The 22,923-nt window shown below is 35.2% G+C and overlaps 1 protein-coding gene across 6 annotated transcripts in view; it reads left to right on the top strand.

Moving 5' to 3' along the window:
- The window catches only part of Grik2 (glutamate ionotropic receptor kainate type subunit 2), a 658,152-nt gene that overhangs the window by 361,361 nt on the left and 273,868 nt on the right, over positions 1–22,923 (top strand). For all 6 annotated transcript variants that reach the window (XM_032889127.1, XM_032889128.1, XM_032889130.1 and 3 more), the window contains exons 8-9: positions 17,534–17,677; positions 20,403–20,510. In XM_032889127.1, the coding sequence (XP_032745018.1) occupies positions 17,534–17,677; positions 20,403–20,510 (252 nt within the window). The remainder of the gene's footprint in view (positions 1–17,533; positions 17,678–20,402; positions 20,511–22,923) is intronic.

Below are 22,923 nucleotides of genomic sequence, written 5' to 3'. Positions count from 1 at the left end.
TTTTCAGAGGTTGTGATGGGGTGGAATTTCATGCTTCTGATAGCTTGTCTCCACCATCCTCGTGTGGCTCAGTTCTCTGTACACAGGATATAGTGCTTTCTACTTGGGTTGTTGCTGTTCAGTTAGGAAACCAAGCAATTTAGATTTATGGCATTATTCATTTTCCCACTGGCATTAGATATTGGATAAACATAGCTGCAGTGAAGTAATTTTCTGTTTTGTTTTGTTATTTATGATTTTCCCAAGCAAGTATAAAACTCAAGTGAATGAATATCAAGAGTTAAGTAGTACACTTTAATTGATTATTGCCATTTTGTTCCCTTTTATGCATAAAAGAGCCTTGTGGCATATTAGTTTCTACTTGGTTTGGAAGTATTATATGATTCCTTTCTTAATGTTCACAGTGAGAAAGCATGAAAAAATTTTGTTCACTTACTTAACATACTAAAATCATAGATTATAATATGTAAGTACGTTAATGTAATCTTTATTAATATTAGTGAGTATGATGGATTGACTTTTTACCTAACTCGGTCAGTCTTTCTAAATTTAGCTTTATTAATTTTTTATTGTTCTTATTTTCTGAAGTTACAGATGTTAATAGATAATTCTTCCAAACAACTACTCTTCAACTCTGATAGATATTAGTCTAAATGAAATTAGATATTTCTATTCCTTGTTTTATCTTTTATATCATATGACGAATAATTTTTTGTTTTTGTTTTTGTTTTTGGAAGCATGTGCCTAATCATCTTTGGTGTCTCATATTTGTTTCCAACAATACACTAAAAACTTGTGATAGCAAACCAAGCAGTAAGCAAGCTTATAGAGACAATGGAGAAACATCATTAAATTTAGTAAAGTATCAAAGTGGCCTTAGATAAAGCAAGCCCAAGACATTCTGTGTAGCATTAAAGAAATAATGAATCAGCATATTTTCAAAGTATGTACTGATTGAGGTTCGCACGCATTCTAGGCAATTCCTCAGCCACTGAGGTATAGCCCAGTCACCACTCTCTCTGTGAAAGTCCTTTACGTAATTTAAACTGATATTATTAGTTGTTAACCTACACAATGCTTTCAATTCACAAGTTTCATAATTATGACCTACTGATAGACATCTGACTATATGGCTACAACTTTGAGGAAGACCACTTTTTTTAAAGATGAAAATATTCACAAACAAGAAGGCATTTAAAAGTTATTAGGCCATATTCCACAAGGTATATTATTTTTTATGAGAAGGTACTATGCAGAGAAATAAACAAATAATAAAGAGTAGGGAGAAGAAAGCATGCATGCTAGTATTATTTTTTTACATACACCTTCATTCAAAAATATTCCCTGAATAGGTCCTTGTCATAATTTTAGCTCTGCTATGGATAGGCTATATTGAAAGCTTTATGTTATTAATCATTGTTGATATTTAGAATTAGTGTTTTCATATTTTAAGGATATGCACCCATGTGACTGGTTCATTTAATTATTGCATATTCCTAGATGCCAACTTATAAAGAATCAAGATCTGTTAACACCAGAAAAATCAATCATCCATGATACTAAAAACATTGAGTATAAATAATATTGATGCATATACATTTACTAAATGCAAAAGGGTAAACTGAGCTGCAAATATCAAGATAATTTAATGTATTGGAGGCCAGCAGATAGTGCAGAAATACTTCCCTTTGATATTGATTCTTCTCAAGATCAATAGTCGTTCCAAATGTAGTAAATATCAGACAAGATTTAACAGGATCTAAATGATTAAGACTAGAGTATTGTTGCTGGAGAGTTCATTAACAACACCATCGATATTGTATGGTTTGTAGACATTAGTAAGAGCCTCATGGAACAATTTAAAAGAGAAAAGATATCTCAATGGACTTCTTTTAGTGGGAAAAGATTTAATTAGGTAAGAATAATTACATTCGTTTAATGGAATTTTTAATTGAAAATCTAGTGGTATTTTCTAACTTGCTTTGCAGCTGTCTCTTAATCATTTATATCTTAAAATGAAGAGTTTTTCCACATGGTATTTGAAAAACATCTGAAGAGTTTGGAATCCATATATAAATGTTTAAAGGTATTTAGATATTATGGCAAAACAAAAACAACAGACAGGATTTTCTGCTTCAGAACAGTACATTTAAATATATGTCAGAAGAAATTACACTTACAATATTAGTAGTATTTTTAGAAAGAATTCAGAGCCATATTCAAAAATTTTAATGATTCTAAGCTTAAACCTCATGCGATGCATTTCATTACTCATAAAACTCTAAAAGCTCTGCAAAATAATGATGTTTCCAAATGATCTTGTGTTCTGTTAAGGGTATTTGCATTCAACACATTTTAGAAAGAAAGAAATCTCAAAAATGTATACCCAAAAAAGGTCATGATATGCCTTTTTCTTCTTTTATGTATATAAATATATAGTTATATAATTCATATATTATAAAGCTAGGTATTAAATACTAATATTATTCAACTAATTGAAATCATACTTTCATCTGTATTTTACCAATTAATCAGATCAGTATTGACTTTCTTTGGTTTCGATTGTAGATTGAATAAGATGTTGGTTTAGAGAGAGTTATTCAAATGTGTGAATTTATAGGAGCATCAAATAAATGGATCAGCTGTTACCAACAGTCACCACCAAGCAGGCCTATCCTTTTTACATGATTGTCAGAGTTTACATGAATCTGAATTTTCTTTTTAAGTCATCAATTTGGTTATGAGACCTTATCTGTTCTATTATTTCCATCTTTTCAGTTTTATGTATTTATTTATTTATATTGGTTATTTTATATTTTTTAGTTTTTATACTTTATATAGTAAAATATATAAAGATATTATCAAATTAATATATATAGGTTTTATAATATATATATATATATGTTTTAAAACTGATTAACACATATTTTACCCTCATTTTGTACAGTTTTATTTTTCTTTTTTATTGGATATTTTTAATTTACATTTCAAATGTTATCTCCTTTCCTCCCTATACCCTCCCCCACTACTTCTATGAAGATGATCCCACTTCCACCCACCCACTCCCACTTCAATACCCTGGAATTCCACGACACTGGGGAAACAAGCCTTCACAGGACCAAGGGCTTCTCCTCCTATTGATGCCAAACAATGGCATCCTCTGCTACATAAGTGGCTGTAACCATAGGTCTCTCCATGTGTACTCTTTGATTGGTGGTTGGTTTAGTCCCCGGGAGCTCTCAGGGGTCTGGTTGGTTGATATTGTAGTTCTTCCTAGGGGGTGCAAACCCCTTCAGGTCTTTCAGTTCTTTCTCTAACTCCTCTAATGAGGACCCTGTTCTCAGTCCAATGGTTGGCTGCAAGCATCCTGCTCTGTATTTGTATCAGCAGACAGCTATATCAGGCTCCTCTAAGCATGCACTTCCTGGCATCTGCAATAGTGTCTGGGTTTGGTGACTCTATATGGGATGGATCTCCAGGTAAGGCAATCTTTGAATGGCCTTTCCTTCAGTCTCTGCTCCATAGTTGCTCTCCATATTTCCTCCTGTGAGTATTTTTGTTCCCCCTTTTAAGAAGGACTGAAGCATCCACACTTCGGTCTTCCATCTTCTTGAGCTTCATGTGTAAATTGTATCTTGTGTATTTTGGGCTTTTGGGCTAATATCCACTTATCAGCGTGTGCATATCATGCATCTTCTTCTGTGATTGGCTTACTTCACTCAGGATCTTTTCTAGTTCCATCCATTTGCATGGGAATTTCATGAAGTCATTGTTTTTGATAGCTGAGTAATATTCCACTGTGTAAATGTACCACATTTCTGGATCCATTCCTCTGTTGAAGGGCATCTGGGTTCTTTCCAGCTTCTGGCTATTATAAATAAGGCTGCGATGAACATAGTGGAGCACGTGTCTTTTTTATATGTTGGGGCATCTTTTGGGTATATGCCCAGGAGAGGTATAGCTGGATCCTCAGGCAGTTCAATGTCCAATTTTCTGAGGAACCTCCAGACTGATTTCAGAGTGGTTGTACCAGTCTGCAATCCCACAACAATGGAGGAGTGTTCCTCTTTCTCCACATCCTTGCCAGCATCTGCTTTTACCTGAGGTTTTTGTTGTTGTTGTTGTTGTTGTTGTTTGTTTGTTTGTTTTTTAGTGCCACCTCCTTTATTTGTGTTAAAGCAAAACTCTAGGAGGCCCAGTCCCACCTCTCCCCACTGAGTTTTTTTATCTTAGCCATTCTGACTGGCGTGAGGTGAAATTTCAGGGTTGTTTTGATTTGTGTTTCCCTGATGAGTAAGGATGTTAAACATTCCTTTAGATGCTTCACGGCTATTCGATATTCCTCAGTTCAGAATTCTTTGTTTAGCTCTGTACCCCACTTTTAATAGGATTATTTGTCTCCCTGCATTCTAACTTCTTGAGTTCTTTGTATATTTTGGATATTAGCCCTCTATCAGATGTAGGATTGGTAAAGATCTTTTCCCAATCTGTTGGTTGCCATTTTGTCCTATTGACAGTGTCCTTTGCCTTACAGAAGCTTTGCAATTTTATGAGGTCCCATTTGTTGATTCTTGATCTTAGAGCATAAGCCATTAGTGTTTTGTTCAGGAAAATTTCCCCTGTGCCTATGTGTTTGAAGCTCTTCCCCACTTTCTCTTCTATTCGTTTCAGTGTATCTGTTTTCATGTGCAGGTCTTTGATGCACTTGGACTTGAGCTTTGTACAAGGAGATAAGACTGGATTAATTTGCATTCTTCTTCATGCTGGCAACCAGTTGAACCAGTACAATTTGTTGAAAATGCTGGGGTTTTGTTGTTGTTGTTGTTTTTACACTGGATGATTTTAACTCCTTTTTCAAAGGTCAAGTGACCATAGGTGTGTGGATTCATTTCTGGGTCTTCAATTCTAATCCATTGAACTCACCTACCTGACTTTGTACCAATTCCTTACAGGCTTTCACTATTGCTCTGTAATACAGCTTGCCAAAGTTGCTTTCAATGGTCATTTTTTAAAAAATAATTTCTGGAGTATACTATAATTCCACATACTTGTAATACAGATATATCTTTGGTTAGATCAAAAACATAAAATATAGAAATATACATCAAAATATGTAATAGGAGGTAAAATACTGGAATGCTAGAATATCACGTTGGTAGTAAAGAACATTAGTATTATTATGTCTCAGAGTATCTGGAGCTAGAAGAGTTTTAATATGGACAAGAAGTTCAATTGTGCTCAGAACAAAAAAATTAACAACCAGAACTCACAGATGATCTGATTTATGTGTTGAGGACAGAATAGAGAAAACGTGTGTATAGACCTAGAAGAAGAAAAATAAACAGCATTTTCTAATTACCCAATATTTATTAAATGTTGATATAAAAGATTGTTTTTTTTTTTTTTTTTTTGGAGCTGACCGAACCTCAGGGCCTTGTGCTTTAAGGCAAGTGCTCTACCACTGAGCTAAATCCCCAACCCGATATAAAAGATTGTTAAGTAGTCACGTGCCTATGGATGTAGTATGACCAATGGACTCTAGTACCTTCCTCTGCGTCTTTCTTGAAAATATGGATGCAACCTGAAATTGTAAGAGAAAGGACCCTTTCTAACCTAAATTGCTTTTCCAGAGTTTCTATCACAGCAAAAGGAAGTAAACTAGAGCAGACACTTTTAGTCAACCTAATTGATTCCCTTTCAGACAACAATATACTGAGTCACACTTGACTAGGGTTTCATTGCTGGTATGAAGTTATCTGCCTGACAGTAATTCTTAATATTAATATATAGTAATACATGTTACTGTATATTTTAATATATGTTACTATGTATTACTATAGTATACAGTATACTATAATATATATTTATTTATTTATATATAGCATAGTATTCTATAGTATTCTGTATTCTAGAGATGTGGCAGAGTGTGATTGTTATTCCGAGCTCCCAAAGACCTTTCTTTTACTGCTAAAGCAAATGTTTTGGCAGAACTTATATTATATATTTATTCTTAGAAATGTGATTACACACTTACTATATACAAGGCAGCAATATATATCTATGCCTATCAAGCAGAATACTAGTTTACTGTGTATCTTTTCCATAATTTCTAAATTTGATAGTAAACTACTGGTCTTAACAAATATTTAGCTATGACTTCAATTGAATTATACCTTCAGGGATACACTTCACTTTATAGAAATAAAGTTTCAATGATAACGCTCTCCTGCTCTTCCCTTTGCACACCCTATTGTGTTCTCTTGAACAGCATATGCCGATCCCGTTTAGGCCTATCACATATGCAGAAAAGTTTCAACATTGTACTTTTTAAACAGGCTCCTGATTTGGGATCCTGTCCACCTTGAAGAGATTACCAGTCTTCTGGCGATCACCAACACTCTCTGATGACACCTGCTATACACCATGTGCCAGAAACTATGCAAACTACTTTAATGTATTACCTCATGCAGCCCATGTGGTCCACACAGCTGCTGGTAAAGAACTCTTTTTCAGAGTGGGACAAAGGGTTGGCAACAGAGCACACACAATGGCAGCTGCAGAGTTATTGGAGAATTCTTTCACAATCGGTTCCTGATTGGTTCTGAGTGCAGTTCTCATCATTCACTGCAGTTATCAGGTGTCCTGTACTAGCACGGTGAAGGTCAGGGGCCTGGGTATGGTGTGCCAGCTGAGAGGACCAGCTTACCCTTCCTGTGTGTGCCCTTCTGTTATCAGAGAGGTGCCTGTTTCCCAGTCCCGTTTCAAATGCTGCCGACGGTGCACAGAAGAATCCAGTGCCAATATCCTTCTCTTTGCCCATCACAATTAATATCCGCATCTTCTAGTTGAAAAATGAACACATACAATTACTTTTTAACTGCAACTATTGAGTTTTTAAAGTAATTGCTTTTCACCCAGTGAAAATCATTGGTTTGAATGGCTTTTTTAAAATTTTTTTCCTTAAAAAAATAAGGAAACGAGGCAAAAAGTATTATTCTAAGTTTTGATTATTTGTTTTTCCGTTAAGCCGAAATCAATGAAAGAGTTGGAATCCGTAGACTTATCTTCCATTTACTGGGCCAAGCAGCTCTTTGTGCTGTGCATTGTACCTCAGATGGGAGTTCAGAAATGAGCAAAATCTGAAACGTAGGAGTTCCAGAATGGATCTGCCACCTGCCAGCTTGCTTCAGATCTCAGAGGGGACCTGCCTACACTTATTTAATGGAAAGATAAATGTGTTCACAGAACTGTTACTATAAATTCATTTGGAACTGGGACAGAGGCTGCACTCGAATTCCTCCCAGGCTGGAGTTGCTGGCAGATTTGGTTCAAGGTACCTTTGGGAGGTCATGTATTCTAGAGACGTGGCAGAGTGTGATTGTTATTCTGAGCTCCCCAAGACCTTTCCTTTACTGCTAAAGCAAATGTTTCGGCAGAACTTATATTATGTATTTATTCTTAGAAATGAGATTACACACTTACTATAAACAAGGCAGCATATTGTGGCTCAACAATGTTAGTGTGGTGAGTGTGATCCAACAACTAAACTAAAAACAATAGAGTAATTTAAGTGTGCCCTATAGAACATTCGTTAAATTGTAAAATTTTAGTCCAAACCAAGAGTGTTAATGGAAAACACACACATACACTCACAGACACACAGACACAGACACAGACACACACACACACACACAGCCATTCTTACCAAATTATTAGTTTTAATAATTATAAAGAATACTTAAGAAATAGCACTACACCACCCTTTTGTTGATGATGTTGCCACTTGTTTATTTATTTGATACTGGTTTTTTAAAATAGCCTTGGAACTTATCTTGTAGAACAGGCTGTCCTGGAACTCATACCAGTCTGCCTACCTTCGCCTTTTGAGTGTTGTCATTAAAGGTATATTCTACCTGACCCTGACCTACTTTTTCTCAGTTAAAATTTAATAGGGATGGTCCAAGGCCATTAATTCTAGGGCACAGTTTTATTTAAAAATGCCACAGCTATCAGAAGTTAAAATATTTTGATGAAGTTTTGCTAAAAGGATTTTTTTGTATAATTTAGATCTTTTCTTTCTGTGTCATCTTCAATATATGAATGTTAGAAAGTATTTTGTCTTAACTTCACCATTTATACAAAGCCAATCTGCAGTTTAATTTTTTGGGCGAGATGACCATCTTAGAGTATTTATTTTCAGAATTTTAGAAAAAGATTTAATGTGATTACAACCAGAATAAAAAAAACTTATAGATCAAATATAGACTTGCCTAGAATTTGCTGCTTAGTAAAGTGGTCTTCCCATAAATAAAATCTGTCTATACAAATATTTCAGATGTTCAAAACGTTCTATATTACGTCTTTTGTCAGGACACGTTTGAAGTATGAATGAATATTGACAACATTACGCTTTTTAAACATTTAAGCAGAGTTGGATTTTATTAAAAATGTGCAAAAGATAACTCAGAAGATAGAAACTGCTTCCAGGAAGTAGATTTTGGTTTTTCAGCAAAGCGCCACAATTCATTGTCCTGAATACAGAATAATTGAAGCTTTGAAACTTAATTGCTCAATGGAGATCTAAGGGTTCCTTACCCCTCATTTTATCACTTGAAGAAAAAGGAAAAATTAAAATGATCTCATATTGATGTGCTTTGCAAGGGTATATTATGATCGTTCCAAGACACTCACGTTGAAAGGTTATCTAAGGTGAATTGAGATATTTTAAATCACATTGCACTTTTTTCCTTTTTATTCTTGGCTTAACGTTCCCAACTGCAATTTCTCTTCCATCTACTCTTCTCCGTCCTCCCCCAACCTCCTCCCTCCCCAAGATCTACTTCTCTGGTTCCCTTTGTGGGGGTTGGGGGAGCAGGGGAGGGGAAACAGGCCTTTCTGGGATATCAATTAAACATAGCATAACAATTAAAATAAGACTAGGTAAAACACCTCATATCAAGACTGGATGAGGCAAGCCAATATGGTGTGAACAGTCCTAAAATAGGCAATAGATTCAAAGACAATCCCACTCCCACTGTTAGGAGTTCCAGAAAAATACCAACCTACAGAGCCATAGCTTGTATGCAGCGGGTCCATAATTGTTGCTTCCATCTGTGTGATCTCCTGTGAGTCCTGCTTGGTTGATTCTGTGGGCTGTGTTCTCATAGTGATTTGACCTGTCAGCTTTCCCCACTTTTCCTCTGCAGTTCCACTTGTTCTTCCTGGTGTTCATCCTACCATAAGGACATTTTTCCCAACAATGCTGAGGGCAATTTTGTTCATAATAGCCAGGAAATGGGAACAACCTAGATGTCTCTCAACAGAAAAATAGATAGAGGAAATGCAGCATATTTGTACAATGGAGTATTACTCAGATGTTAAAAACAAAGACATCATGAAATTTCCAAACAAATGGATGGAACTAAAAAAAATAAATCATTCTGAGTGAAGTAACCCAGATCCAGAAAACCCACTTATAAAAAGGACATTAACAGGTTAGTAAAAGATAATCACCCTACAATTCACAGACATAGATTGGTGCCTAGACCAATTGTCATATTGCACAATTTTATAGGGTTCAAAGACATATTTTTGACTTATAGATATTCTTTGTATTTTGAATAATTTAAATTGGAAATATTTTAAAACTCCAAAGTCCACTTTAGTAGGCACTAAGGCTAGTTCCCATTCTAGTTGATAGATGCTTGAACTATCAGTGATCTATGGGCTTCTCCTCTGACCTATTGGGCTTAATATTTAACTTCCTAATGTCTACCTCTTCTGAAATGGAGAGTATTCTAATTATACTTCCTTCTTCTGGTATGAATCCCAAAGCGAACAGTTGTTTTACCTTTCAAATAAACATTACCCCCGTATATGTACACATGTGTGTAGTTTTACTTAAATGTTCAGGGCACAAATCTGGATTTTTCTAACTGAACCATCTGGATTTAGTAAGTGAATAGTTTAGCAACAAAGTAGTTCATATGTTCAATGGTAGTATAATTTTAAAAGTTACGTTTTTTAATTTGGAAGTACTCTTTAGGGTTGATATGACATATAATGAAAATTAAATTAGGAGCAAAATCATAAATAATTTCAATTCTATGTCAGAGAGTTAATTTTAAAGAGTAACAGAGTCATAAGTGTTTAGTTCTCATCGGAACTCCCAAATATGAATGATGGCTGGATCAAATCATGGCTCTATTTTTAACCTTTCTGCAACTCTCACAGGCAAATTTAAATGTCACCAACAGTGGCTAAAATCGTTACTTTCTCATGGTCTTTGCCAGAACCTTTTATATTTTGTTTTTTTTTTTGGGGGGGTATTTACTCTCACTGTAAATGGTGGCATGCCATTGTCACTGTGATTTCTGTTCCTCAGATAATTAAGGAAATTCAAAAATGTTTGAGGTACCTATTGAGGACTCATCTGGATTCGAGTAGATCTACAGTTCTTTTACAGATGAGTACTTAGCTCTAACACCAAACTTTAAACAATGTTGCTAGCTGCTAGCTACCTCCCCACCACACACACACACACACACACACACACACACACACACACACACACCACACCACCACCACACCACACAACAACACACACATACACACACACGCAGCACACACACACACCACCACCACCACCACCATACACACACACACACACACACACACACACACACCACCACCACCATATACACACACACAAACACACACACACATGCACACACACACACACATTTTTCTTTAGTTTTATATCATTTCATTTATGGATTTGCACTTTTGTCTCTTCTTTAATGTTATTCACTCAAATGGAATTATCATTACTGCTTATTTTAGGAGTTTAATGTTGTAACCAGTCAGGGGATGGCTTCCATTTCCACCTTATGAATGGGTAGTTTACTAGCAACATTTGTTGAAATGTTTGTCCTTTCTTCATTGCCTATCATTTCACCTTTGCCAAAACTCAGTGAGAGAAGATGTACCTAACCCTCAGGAGACTTGAAGCCTAATAGGGTAGGAGGTGTGGTGGGAACATCCTCTTCGAGACAGGGGTGAGAGGTGGGGAGGGAGGAAAGGAGAGGGTATGGGATGAGAAGCAGTAATGTGGGAGCAGACCTAGAGGAGGATGAAGCCTGGACTCTAAAAAAGGGATTAAAGAGTAAAAGAAGAAAAAAACTCAGTTGACTGCAAATGTCTGACTTTCCTCCTCTATTTCATCCCCATTTCTGTGTATGGCTATTTTTGATAATCGTGTCATGCTATTTTTATACTGCATTTTGTATTCAAGTTGTTTAAAACCTCATACTATATTCTTTTGACCCAATATTGTTTGGTCATTCAGGGTCTTTTATAGTTCCGTACACATTTTAGTTTTTACTTGTTTCATGCTGTGAAGAAAGGCATTGCTACTTTGATAACTCTTCTAATCTATGAAGAAAGGTGTGCTTCCATTCATTTATCTCTTTTTTAACGTATTCCAGCATGTTATAGATATATTGTAGAAGTTTTTCCCGATTGCTTAAATATAATTGTATGTATTTTATTTTATTTTTGTGGCTGTTTTAAGTAGGACTGCTTTGCTGAATCCTAAACAGATATAACTCACTATTGCTATATCGCAATGCAATTTATTTTGATGTTGATTTTATACCCCGCTGCTCTGCTGAATTAGTTTATTAATTCTAATAGTGTTTTAATGATGTGTTTGGTGTTTCTATATATAAGGCTATGTCATCTGTAAATACTGACAATTTTACTTTTTTTTCTTTCCAATTTATATGCCATTTATTTCATTGCTTTGCATAATTGCTCTGGGTATTACCTCTAGTATCATCTTGGATAAAAGGAACAAAAGGGGCCATCCTTGTCTTACTGTCTTAAGGCATCACCATAAGTTTTCCAGCATTCAATCTGTTGAGAGCTGTTATCGTGTTGTAAATAGACATTGTTACTTTCAACTCTGTTATCCCTAAGATAAATAATTTAGCAATCTGATCATAAATGATGTTAAATTTTATCATAACTCACTCATAAGTGAGTTCTCTGTTAAGATGATCGTGACTTTAGTCATTCATCTGTTGGTGTATATATAAAGGTATTCTGTTCGTTCAACAGTGCACACTTAACCACCCTTACAAATACTTGAAACCATGATCTTGGTTATATTGTGTATGTGTGTGAGTGTATGTGTGTGTGTGTGTGTGTGTGTGTGTGTGTGTGTGTTATGTGCATGTTCTTGCACATGCCTGCTTGTACATGCAGAGGTCAATGAACTCATCTTTAATAATATTTCAGTTTAGTGTCTACACTAAAAAATTACTCATATTTTCTTGAGGATTTCTTTGTCTATGTTCATCAGTCATCTTAGTTTGCAACTTTTGATGTTTAATGACCCTGTCTTGTTTTAATATCAGGGTAGTTTTCACTTCAGAATAGGATTCTGGAAGGCTTTTGTTCTCCTTTTGAATTTATGGTAAAATTAACAGTTGAAGACATTTTGTTCTGAGATTTTTTTATTCTTTAATTTCTTTTTACAGTCCAGTCTTTATCTGTCCCATCTGCCCTCTGACTGTTCTTCATCCCATACCTCCTCCCTGGTCTCCAAAAGGATGCACCACACATGCATCCCCCAGGCCTTTTCAATCCTTGGGGCCTCAAGTCTCTCAAAGGTTAGTTGCATCTTCGCTCATTGAGGCCAGACCAGACAGTCCTCTGCTATATGTGTGTCAGGGGTCTCATATCAGCTGATGTATGCTGTCTGGTTGGTGGCTCAGTGTGTGAGAGATTTCCGGGATCCAGGTTAGTTGAGACTGTTGTCTTCCTATAGGGTTTCCTTCCTACTCAGTGTTTTCCAGCTGTTCCCTGATTCAACCACAGGTGTCCCTGGCTTCTGTTCATTGGTTGGATGTAAGTGTCTGCATCTGACTCAACTACGTATTTCACATCCGGAAAAGCAGCCATGCTAGGCTTCTGTCTGTAAGCATTCCACACCTCAGTGATAGTGTCAGGCCTTGAAGCCTCTCCTCGAGGTGGATCCCAATTTGGGCTGTCCCTGGACCTCCTCTTACTCAGTCACTTCTCCATTTCTGTCCCTGCATTTCTTTTAGACAGGAACAATTCTGAGTCAGAGTTTTTGACTGTGGGATGACAACCCTATCCCTCTACTTGACGTCTTGTCTTTCACCTGAGGGTGGATTCTACGAGTTCCCTCTCCCCACTGTTTTGGGTGTTTCATCTAAAGTCCCTCCCTTTGAGTCCTGAGCATTTCTTACCTCACAGGTCTCTGGTACATTCTAGAGGGTCGCTCCACATCCTACCTCCAGAGGTTGCCTGTTTCCATTCTTTCTGCTGACCCTCAGGGCTTCAATCCTGCCCCAACTCCGGCAAATACCTGATCATGTTTCTCCCTTCCCCTCCCTGTCCCCTCTCTCACTCAGGTCCCTCCCTCCCTCTTCTCTGCCTCCTATGATTTCTTTCTGCTCTCTCCCAAGTGGAATTTAGGCATCCTCCCTTGGGCCCTTCAGCTTGTTAACCTTCTTGAGTTCTATGGATTGTATCCTGGGTATTCTGTGCTTTTTTGGCTAATATCCAATTATTAGCGATTATGTATCATGCATATCCTTTTGGGTCTGAGTTACCTCACTCAAAATGATATTTTCTAGTTCTATCTATTTGCTTGCAAAACACATGATGTCCTCGTTCTCAATAGCTGAGTAGTAGCCATTGTGTAAGTAGACCATACAAATTCATATGCTGACAAAACAGTCATCTTTCCAGTTCCTTATCATTCGATATTGTTAAGATGCCCAAGCCTAAGTTACCATCTTTATCAGCCTTCTTATTTCTGTGGTGTCAGTAAAGCTTTGGTTTTATTTAAGCCTTCTCTCTCTCTTTTATAATTATTCAACATAAAGTCTCTTAGTTTTACTTTTTAAATGGTTTCTTTTTAAGTGTGATATAAATCAGTTTCTAATTGGAGCATTTTTGTCTTTGATTAGAAAATGACAGAAATGACCAACAAAATATTAGTTCCAACAGGATTTGCTCAGCCATCTATTTCAATATTTCCAGAAAATGAGTAGTACTAAAAAAAACAAGAAAGGATGTTTGATAAGGTAAAATGGAAAGAGGAATGGATAAAGAGCTCCACTCATTGAATATCCATTCTAGAAACTAACATGAGCCTTAAGTTCAACTATAGAAGGTAATGCAAAAAGGGTTCATAGTATATATGATATGTTATAATTATATATACATGATATATGTCATATATTAAATATATTATCTATCATCTATCTATCTATCTATCTATCTATCTATCTATCTATCTATCTATCTATCTATCTTCACATTCCTGATCAATGTGCTATCTCTATGTAGGTATGATTAATATTTTTTCTAATTTTGTTACTATAAAATGGTCTAAAGAAACTGTTATTGGTGCCGTTTCTTAAGGGATTTGATCCAGTCCCCATTAACAGGTCATTTCTACTATAGATCATAGTTTGGCTATTACATACAATTCTCATTTAGGAGGCAGTTGGAGCTGTAAGATTCTCATCTAATGCAAAGTGATTGGAGCTAAAGAAAATAGTTCTTTTTTTGCTTATTTCAGACACATCTACACAAGGTACGTTTGGTAGCCAGATGTTATTTGAGTAATTATCATGCAGTATGAAAATTAATTGAAACAAAACCAAAGTGAAGGGAGAAAGAGAAGTCTATCATCCAGCATTTGGTTATTGTTTGGGCCCATATAAAGAAGCAATGCTTTCTAGAAAAAGCCAGTTATCATTTCTAGGTCTATGTGTTGCTTATTTTTACTTTAATGTTCATTTTGCCTTTCTTCCTATTGATACAAAGTTTGGTTGGTTGCCATTTGTCTATTTCCTTGATGTACAGTACTATGTTGTTTATGCAAATACTTTGTTTATGCAAAGAAAACATTTTCTTTGTTTCTAGTTTATTTGTTTTAAGAAATTTTTGTTTGTTTGTTTGTTTTTTCCATCCCCCTCCCCCTCTTCTGTAAGGGTGTTCCCCTCCCCAACCACACCCCCTTCCTGCGCCCCACCCCGACATTCCCCTGCACTAGGGGTCCAGCCTTGGCAGGACCATGGGGTTCTCTTCCCATTGGTACCCAACAAAGCTATCCTTTGCTACATATGCAGCTGGAGCCATGAGTCAGTCCATGTATGATCTTTGGGTGGTGGTTTAGTCCCTATGAGTTCTGGTTGGTTGGCATTGTTCTAATGGGGTTGCGAGCCCCTTCAGCTCCTTCAATCCTTTCTCTAATTCATTTTAAGAAAATTTTATACTCTTTTTATATTTAGCACAATCCACTATTTGTTCACAATGAATTAATTCCCCTTTCTTTGTATGGTTTCCAAATTTCTTTTGTTTTAAACTTCTAGTTTTATTATATTAGAGCCAATAAAGATAATTAGTAGAGTTCCAGTTTTAAGATACTATTAAAATTAATGGTAATAGTTTCGTTTTTATTTGTGATCTTAACTCTTGTTTCAGACTTTGATACTTTAATTTCTTTTCTGATTGCTCTGTCAAAATCTTTGGCCAAAGCAACTTAAGGAAGGAATTGTATATTCTGGCTAATGATTACAAAGTCTTGAGGTGAACGGGAGCATCCTCATAGAAGCAGGGGGAAGTGGAAGGGGAAAGGGAGAGGGGGAAAGAGAAGAACATTTGAAATGTAAATACATAATATATCCGAGAAAAATAAAAATATTTTAAAAAAGAAATGTAAATACATAAAAATCCAATAAAACAACAACAACAAAGACAACAACAAAAGTCTTGAGGCTAAAGAGGTAACAGAAATGTCACAGCTGTTTCCATGTTCACAGTGAATATGCAAGAGAGAGAATAGTGGACCTCTCTTGTCTTTTCATTTTTAATTCAGCTCAGTATACTAGCCTGTGGGATGGCCCTACAGATTCAGTATTCAGATTATGTTTTGCTTCCTCAGTTCAAAATGGCCTCCTCCCCCACAAAATGCCCTAAAACCCTCCTCTTAGGAGACCTAATGTAGTCAAGTTGACAATATTGACCATTATATCACGAAATAGAATTTGAATTTAAGAAGAAACTTGATTCTTTAAGGTGTTTTTCTGTGGTGATGCTGTGAAACTAGCCTGTTAGAAATACCTTAAAGTTTCATTTCTGTCTACCTTTCTCAGCAGGTATGGTCTAAGATTTCATGATGTTTTAGAAAAAATGCATTTTTCAAATTTGGCAATGATTTCTAGCACCAGAACTGTCTTATATGTGATACATTCATCAGATATTAACTTAGATCCAAACCAGACAGTGTAATTGTCAGGTTTGTATTTGGTACCCTGTATCATGGCATGAAAATTAGCCATCTGTTATTTATAAAACAAAGTTTGTAGGTATAAATTTACATTTCTCAAAGACATAAAAAGAACACAATTACTGCTCCTATGCTCTGATATTGCAGTGTGCTGTTTATCCATCTTCTACTTCCTGTGGTAAAACTCAGAGGATCCATTTGAACCGAAAAATAGAGTCTCCTCATTTTGTCTTGTATTGTGGCACACAATATGATCTACAGGGTTCCTATTCAGTTTGGAATTCATTTCCCAGCCCACTAATTGCATGAATGAGAAAAGGAAATAGATGCTTTTATTCTAAAGCATGCCAAACAGATGGCTCAAAGATCACTGCTACTAACCCTGCAAGTGTGTCCGTCTCCTGTAGGTATGCGATCTGGCATGGATACCGAACACATGGTGAGAGAGTCCTGGTAACAGAACGAATGATAGTCAGTGGACCTCTTGTTTGTTATGATTTTTATAACCATTATTTTTATCATTGACTCACAAAGGGGCTGGTCACTTTGATCAGGTGCAGAGCAGGAAAATTCATATTCATTTGACTTGCAAAGCCAAATGAACTTTTATTGATATGGAAATTTCGAGTGAAGAAAACAGCACAAGAGATTAGGCTTAGGTTCTTGAAAAGGGATTAACACATACACTGAGATTTGGTCTGTGGGATGATGCATCATGGCTGAGAATGGATATTTGAAAATAGAGCTGAAGACAAGATCTGGGCTTATATCTTAAGCTTTCTAAAGTAACTCTCTTTTAAATATCTCTTTTCTTCCTCCTGCACAGGAGAGCTGTTTACTTCTATAAATAATATGTGAGATATATAATCATTCTAAATGTCACAATTTCATCCAATGTACTCATGTGTGTGAGATGAGACAGAGTAAGATAGACCAAGGGAAAGTGAGAAGACCAATAAAGTGCCTTTATATATTTCCAGCTAAAAAGGCAATACCAGGGTCTGTATTGAATGAGGAGAGAAAGGCCATGTGGGTCAACTGATCTAAAAGAGCTGTAGTAATATGGTCACCGTGTCTTATCTGGGAGAACCATAGAATGTAGAGGAAATTGCTTTGTCTAATATAGAGAACACTTCTTAGCCCATTATTCTGTGCATGCTGTGCTTTTATGAACGTGTATGTCCTTTCTCTGGCTTCCAGACTGATGCTGCTCTGATGTATGACGCAGTGCACGTTGTGTCTGTGGCTGTCCAACAGTTTCCCCAGATGACAGTCAGCTCCTTGCAATGCAATCGACACAAACCCTGGCGCTTTGGGACCCGCTTCATGAGTCTAATTAAAGAGGTAAGTGGAGAAAAGACTGAATAAAGACAGTGCAGTTCTCCTAGCACACAATTTTATTTTTTTTAACTGAAACTTCACTTCTTCATGGATCCTTGTTTTATATAATATATGCTAACTAGTTTCCCTTCCCTTCTCTCCTTCCAAGTTCCCCCAACTCCCCTCATTCACACATCCACTTCCCCTCCATTTCCTCTTAAGGAAAAAGCAGCCCTCCAAGAGACAACAGCCAAACAGGGAAAACCAAAATACAAGGAGACAATTAAATACAAAGTATTTTAGTCATGAGTTAGTTGAATATCCATCAACATGTCTGTAATGAGATAAACATGTGAAACCTATGATCCATTAAAAGCTTGACGGATGATGTTAGCCTTGTTTTTGAAAATCTGTTTTTCCACGTTTTATTTAAGTAGAGATGTAGATGTCTAAAGAACTGTTGTACTTTCGGCAATAAACTAGGAGTTGTGCTTTTAACTTGAAAGCCTTTTAAGCTATCATAAATTTAAAGTTAATCTGTGTGGCATAGCTATTTTATCTATGAAACTATATGAAACAAAATGTACAATTATTTTACTTATATTTCCTACTCATATTAAAAATGAATGTGACAGGATGAGGAGTGTAGTTCACTGGTAGACTGCCTGCTGAGTGTATATGAGGTGCAAGTTCAATTCCTATCACTTTGAAACACAAAAATAAAAATAATGTATCGATTCACAAAGTAAAAACAATTACTTCATACTGCGTAACAGAATAATGCTTATGACAATGTATTGTCTCTCTTCTGATTTTGACCAAGCCTGAAGTAGGAAACACAGTGGAAAATTACTCATTTACACATATGGTCACACGCATTTTTGTTCTTTTGCAATTTTCTCTTCTTCCTAAGAAGGAAAGTCCTTTGTTTGCTTAGCATATTCCTCTTGGAAAAAAAATTCACATGGTCCACTGTTTTAGTCACTAAAACAATCAAAGGCATTGGTACACTTAAGACTTTTCAATATTGCTAATAGAATAACCATCTATTTTATCACAGAATAAAAAATGAAGATAGGAATCTCACAATCTTGTTAAACGGTTTCCATGCATTTTCCTTCTCTAATGTTTATCGAATTCACTTAGAGGTCCTGGTTTTCCCTGAAGAACATGATCTTTATTAGTTGCTTCCCATTCTGCATTAACTTCTTGTTTAAAGTACTCAGCACTCCCGGAGCTGTGTGCATAGATCATAGCTCTCAGTGGTGAAAGAATTGATTTTCCTGAACTCAGCATTTGAGCATTATGACTATGATGTGTGTCAGCTGGCCCTGAAAGAAACAGCGATATGACATTCCCCACTGTATTTATTGTAGAGTGTAATTGAAAGCTTTGTCCACTAAATCACAGTTTTCCCCTTAAGAGGACCAACAGGAGAAATTTCTAGGTTCTCCGTACCAGGAGAGGCTGTTTATCGCAAGCAGCTTCTATGACTCCAAAATACGAGCCCTGCATATTACAATTCCATCATTTTTTCCTTTCTGCTTAGGTTTCTAGGAAGTTTAAAATTGAGTATGTTAGAGAATTTTTATTACTTGCCTGGTTTGGGCTCTTATATTTTTACTGCTCTCTACCTAGTTTCATTTTGCTGTTTTCTACATATATTCTGATGCATTCTGATTCTTTTATCTGTTGTTACATTATTTTAATTTTTTATTTATGATATGAATATTTTTCTTTTGAAGAAATTGGACAAACTCTTTTCTATCTAAAGCAGTTATTACACATTTAAATGAGTTGGATACATATTGTAATATGACACAGATAATAACCATGTTTTCTATTTCATTTGAAGTTTAGTAGCTGAAAATTATTTTGAAAGGCCTGCACACTAGTATCAGAAGAAGCAAACAGGGTGACTAAAAACTAGTGTAGTAATGATATTCATTTACATGCTCCATTAAAATATTAACCTTAATCTTTTAGGAATCATGTCTTTGGGCTACTAGGGTACAGTATTTCAAGCTTTGCAGTTACATGCATATGCTGATGCATTCAAAACTTAACTGTCATTCCAAGCTATTTCCAGTTGCCTTATAGTAGGAAATATATACATTTTGCTAAATATCAGACAAAACAGGAAAATATTTCTACTTAAACTAAAAACTACCCATATGTTCACCATGGAGGGATTATGTTCTAATTCATTTTTCACTGAGAATATCTTTACAGGCATTGTAACCGACAAAATAATTATGAAATATTTTTCTTGTCTTCTTCAGGGAATGTAAGTGACATTGTTTATTTTAAGGGAAGATTGTTCATTGAAGAATTATAACAGACTCTTGTAGACTCCATGTGTTTCCAGAGTAATAAGTTTGTTACTCTTATAAATTTAGGGGATAAATTATAATCTTGAATAATACTGAGTGATATATTCAATAGACCATATAATATACCTTACTAATTTTTCATTGTTAAATAACCTTCAGTATATAAACCACAATCATTAAATATATCTAAGGAAAAGCATAGCAACATACACTGATAATATAAACTAATCATTTATATTCAAACTGCAAAGTTGTCAAAAAGAAAATTAAACCCTTCACATTTCAAGACAAAATACACTTAAAGCATGATTCCATATAATTTATGAGAAGTCAAGAAAGTAGCTTGGTTTCATAGTTATCATGGAAAATACTTGTTAATTATGAGTGTTTGTTTTTGTTTTGTTTTGTTTTTTCAGGCTCACTGGGAAGGTCTCACAGGCAGAATAACATTTAACAAAACCAATGGATTACGGACAGATTTTGATTTGGATGTGATCAGTCTCAAGGAAGAAGGTCTGGAGAAGGTATGTGAACTCTTCATTTTGAATATTTAATCAATCTATGAAACTTTATAATGTAAAAAGGAAACTTTATAATGTAAAGTAACATTTCATGTTTCTTTAAGTTTATTAAGTAATTCCCATATAATTCATTAATATAGTAGTCCAATAACTGACAACTAAAATTTAAGACTAAAGGTTGCCTTTAATTTTTAAAAAGATTTATTTATTTCATTTTTGCATATGTGAATCTTTTTTCTGCATCTATATATGTGTAACCCGTTCATGCCTATTGCCTGTTAAGGTCAGAAGAAGCTGAAGTTAATGAGGAATCTGGCTGCCATTTGCTGCTAAGAATCACGTGTAACTATTCTCTACTTAAAAATCAGGCTTTAAAATGATAAAGACAAAATGAAACAAACAAACAAAAAAACAAACCAAAACTACCTCCACAACAACAACAAAACATTTTTCATGCTGGGTTATATTAAAGTGAAACCTCTAAATTAAGATAAAATATGTAAATTAGGAGGATACATGAACGGAAGGGGTCCCTTTACTTGATTGGCTTCCCTTACTTGATTCTGTGTCTATGGTTCAGGCACTTACTATAACAATACTGATATATTGATAAAGTCTGATAGCATTTGTGATGTATCAATTAGACATTTTCTTATAACTTATTGAAGTGCCAAGGTAATCAGATGTTATGATAAGGACTTGAAAAAGCTCTATTTTACTGAAATAGTTTTGCCTTAAGATAGTAAAGCAGATTTCATCCAGTAATTGCATGTAGAGTTGAGTTAGGAGATTGTTTTTTTCCAATCTGAGATACCAGCATATATGAATGTGCAAACTACCCAGGAGAAAAGAAAGGTACACATTTCTATTATAGTGCCATGAAAACAAATGGGCATATATTATGACCAATAGATTGCTTGTGTGGAAAACAATTACTTCCTCCTACTGAGGTCTTCAGACTGTACCATTTGATAACACAATGTAAAGTGAGGAACGCATTTTAAGGAACTGGGATACAAACAGCCATGAGACAGTGACTTCTTATTATCTTGTTTCTAAGATGAGAGAGAACATTTCTAGCGTCTAAGTCTAGGATTGATAATAGGCCTTTGCCTTCTGGAATGTAATCAAATTATATTTTGAAAATATCTAACTCACTAGGATGATCTTTGAGGATAATGATGTTTTCAATACTTTCAAACACCCAGTCTTATATCTGAGTCAAAATTAAGAAAAGTGCAAAACTTTCCTCTGTAATTCAAGGGCTTCCAGAAACACCTATATAATATGGGTGCCATGTATAATATATATGATAATCCTACAATGCGAGTAAAGTAAAACTGTGAGTTAGTGATATTAGCATGAAATCTCATAACTGGCTTGTATTTACTCCTGAATACTAAGTATTTGTTTTATAAATTAATAATATACAACAATTCTCCTGGAGGCTATTTTATTCAATCCCCCAAAACAATAGATGAATATTTACGACAAACCCGAAGAATCACCATATAAGATGCACATAGAATTAGCCTTTGAATATTGAGAAAATGTTGACTCTTCCTTGATAATTGCTTAGTATGGACAAAGATATTGTACAGGATTTGAGTCAACCATTTTATGTGTATTTATAAAATCACTCCTAATCATACTTGTATCTGTAAAATAGTAAGAATTGAAGTAAAAAGACTAGCTTTAACTCATATACGGGATTTTTATAAACATCATAACTTCAATAATTTTGGCATGAGTTTACAAACTTATTAAAGGTTAAAATTATTCTAAATAGAACTAAATATATATAGTTAGTAACAAAAAACATTCACTTAACCTTTAGCAATGTGACCATGTCAAAGACTGACATAATATCATTGTTATGTCTTTAAAGAAAATTGAAGGAACCCCAGGGCAAACAAGAAAGACATTCATTGTTAGGGAGTCAGAATAAAAATAGTAGCAAATGAGAGAATTAACTGTAGAATGGTATTGATTCCACATTGCTTACAATATAGAGAGGTTTCAGACAATTAGCAAATGTCTGCATTCAGAAACAATTTGGCTCAAATCCGTCTGCAGTCATGTATATTCATAAGCAATATTTTAATCTCTCTACAACAGTGTCTCTAATTCTATCTGGGGCAATAGCAGTTGCAATATATGAAGACTAATTCATCTTACTGATTTGCCTTTTTTGTAAACAATATAATCAACCTACAAATGAAACAGCTGAGTTTTGACCTTGATGCGTTGAGAATGTCCAATAGATAATCCAGAAAGCATTAATTCTATATTCAATTTTATGATGATAGAATCTGTGAAATTCATTATTTTACCCAGCCTATGTTTTCCAATTACTCATCTCAGAAAAAGTTAATATGAAGAATTTTTTTAGCAGAAATAATTAAGAATATCAAGG

Source organism: Rattus rattus, chromosome 18 (assembly GCF_011064425.1).
Source record: "Rattus rattus isolate New Zealand chromosome 18, Rrattus_CSIRO_v1, whole genome shotgun sequence".
Lineage (NCBI taxonomy): Eukaryota > Metazoa > Chordata > Mammalia > Rodentia > Muridae > Rattus > Rattus rattus.
Note: the sequence above shows the minus strand (reverse complement) of the source record. Positions and strands in the feature narration are given on the sequence as shown.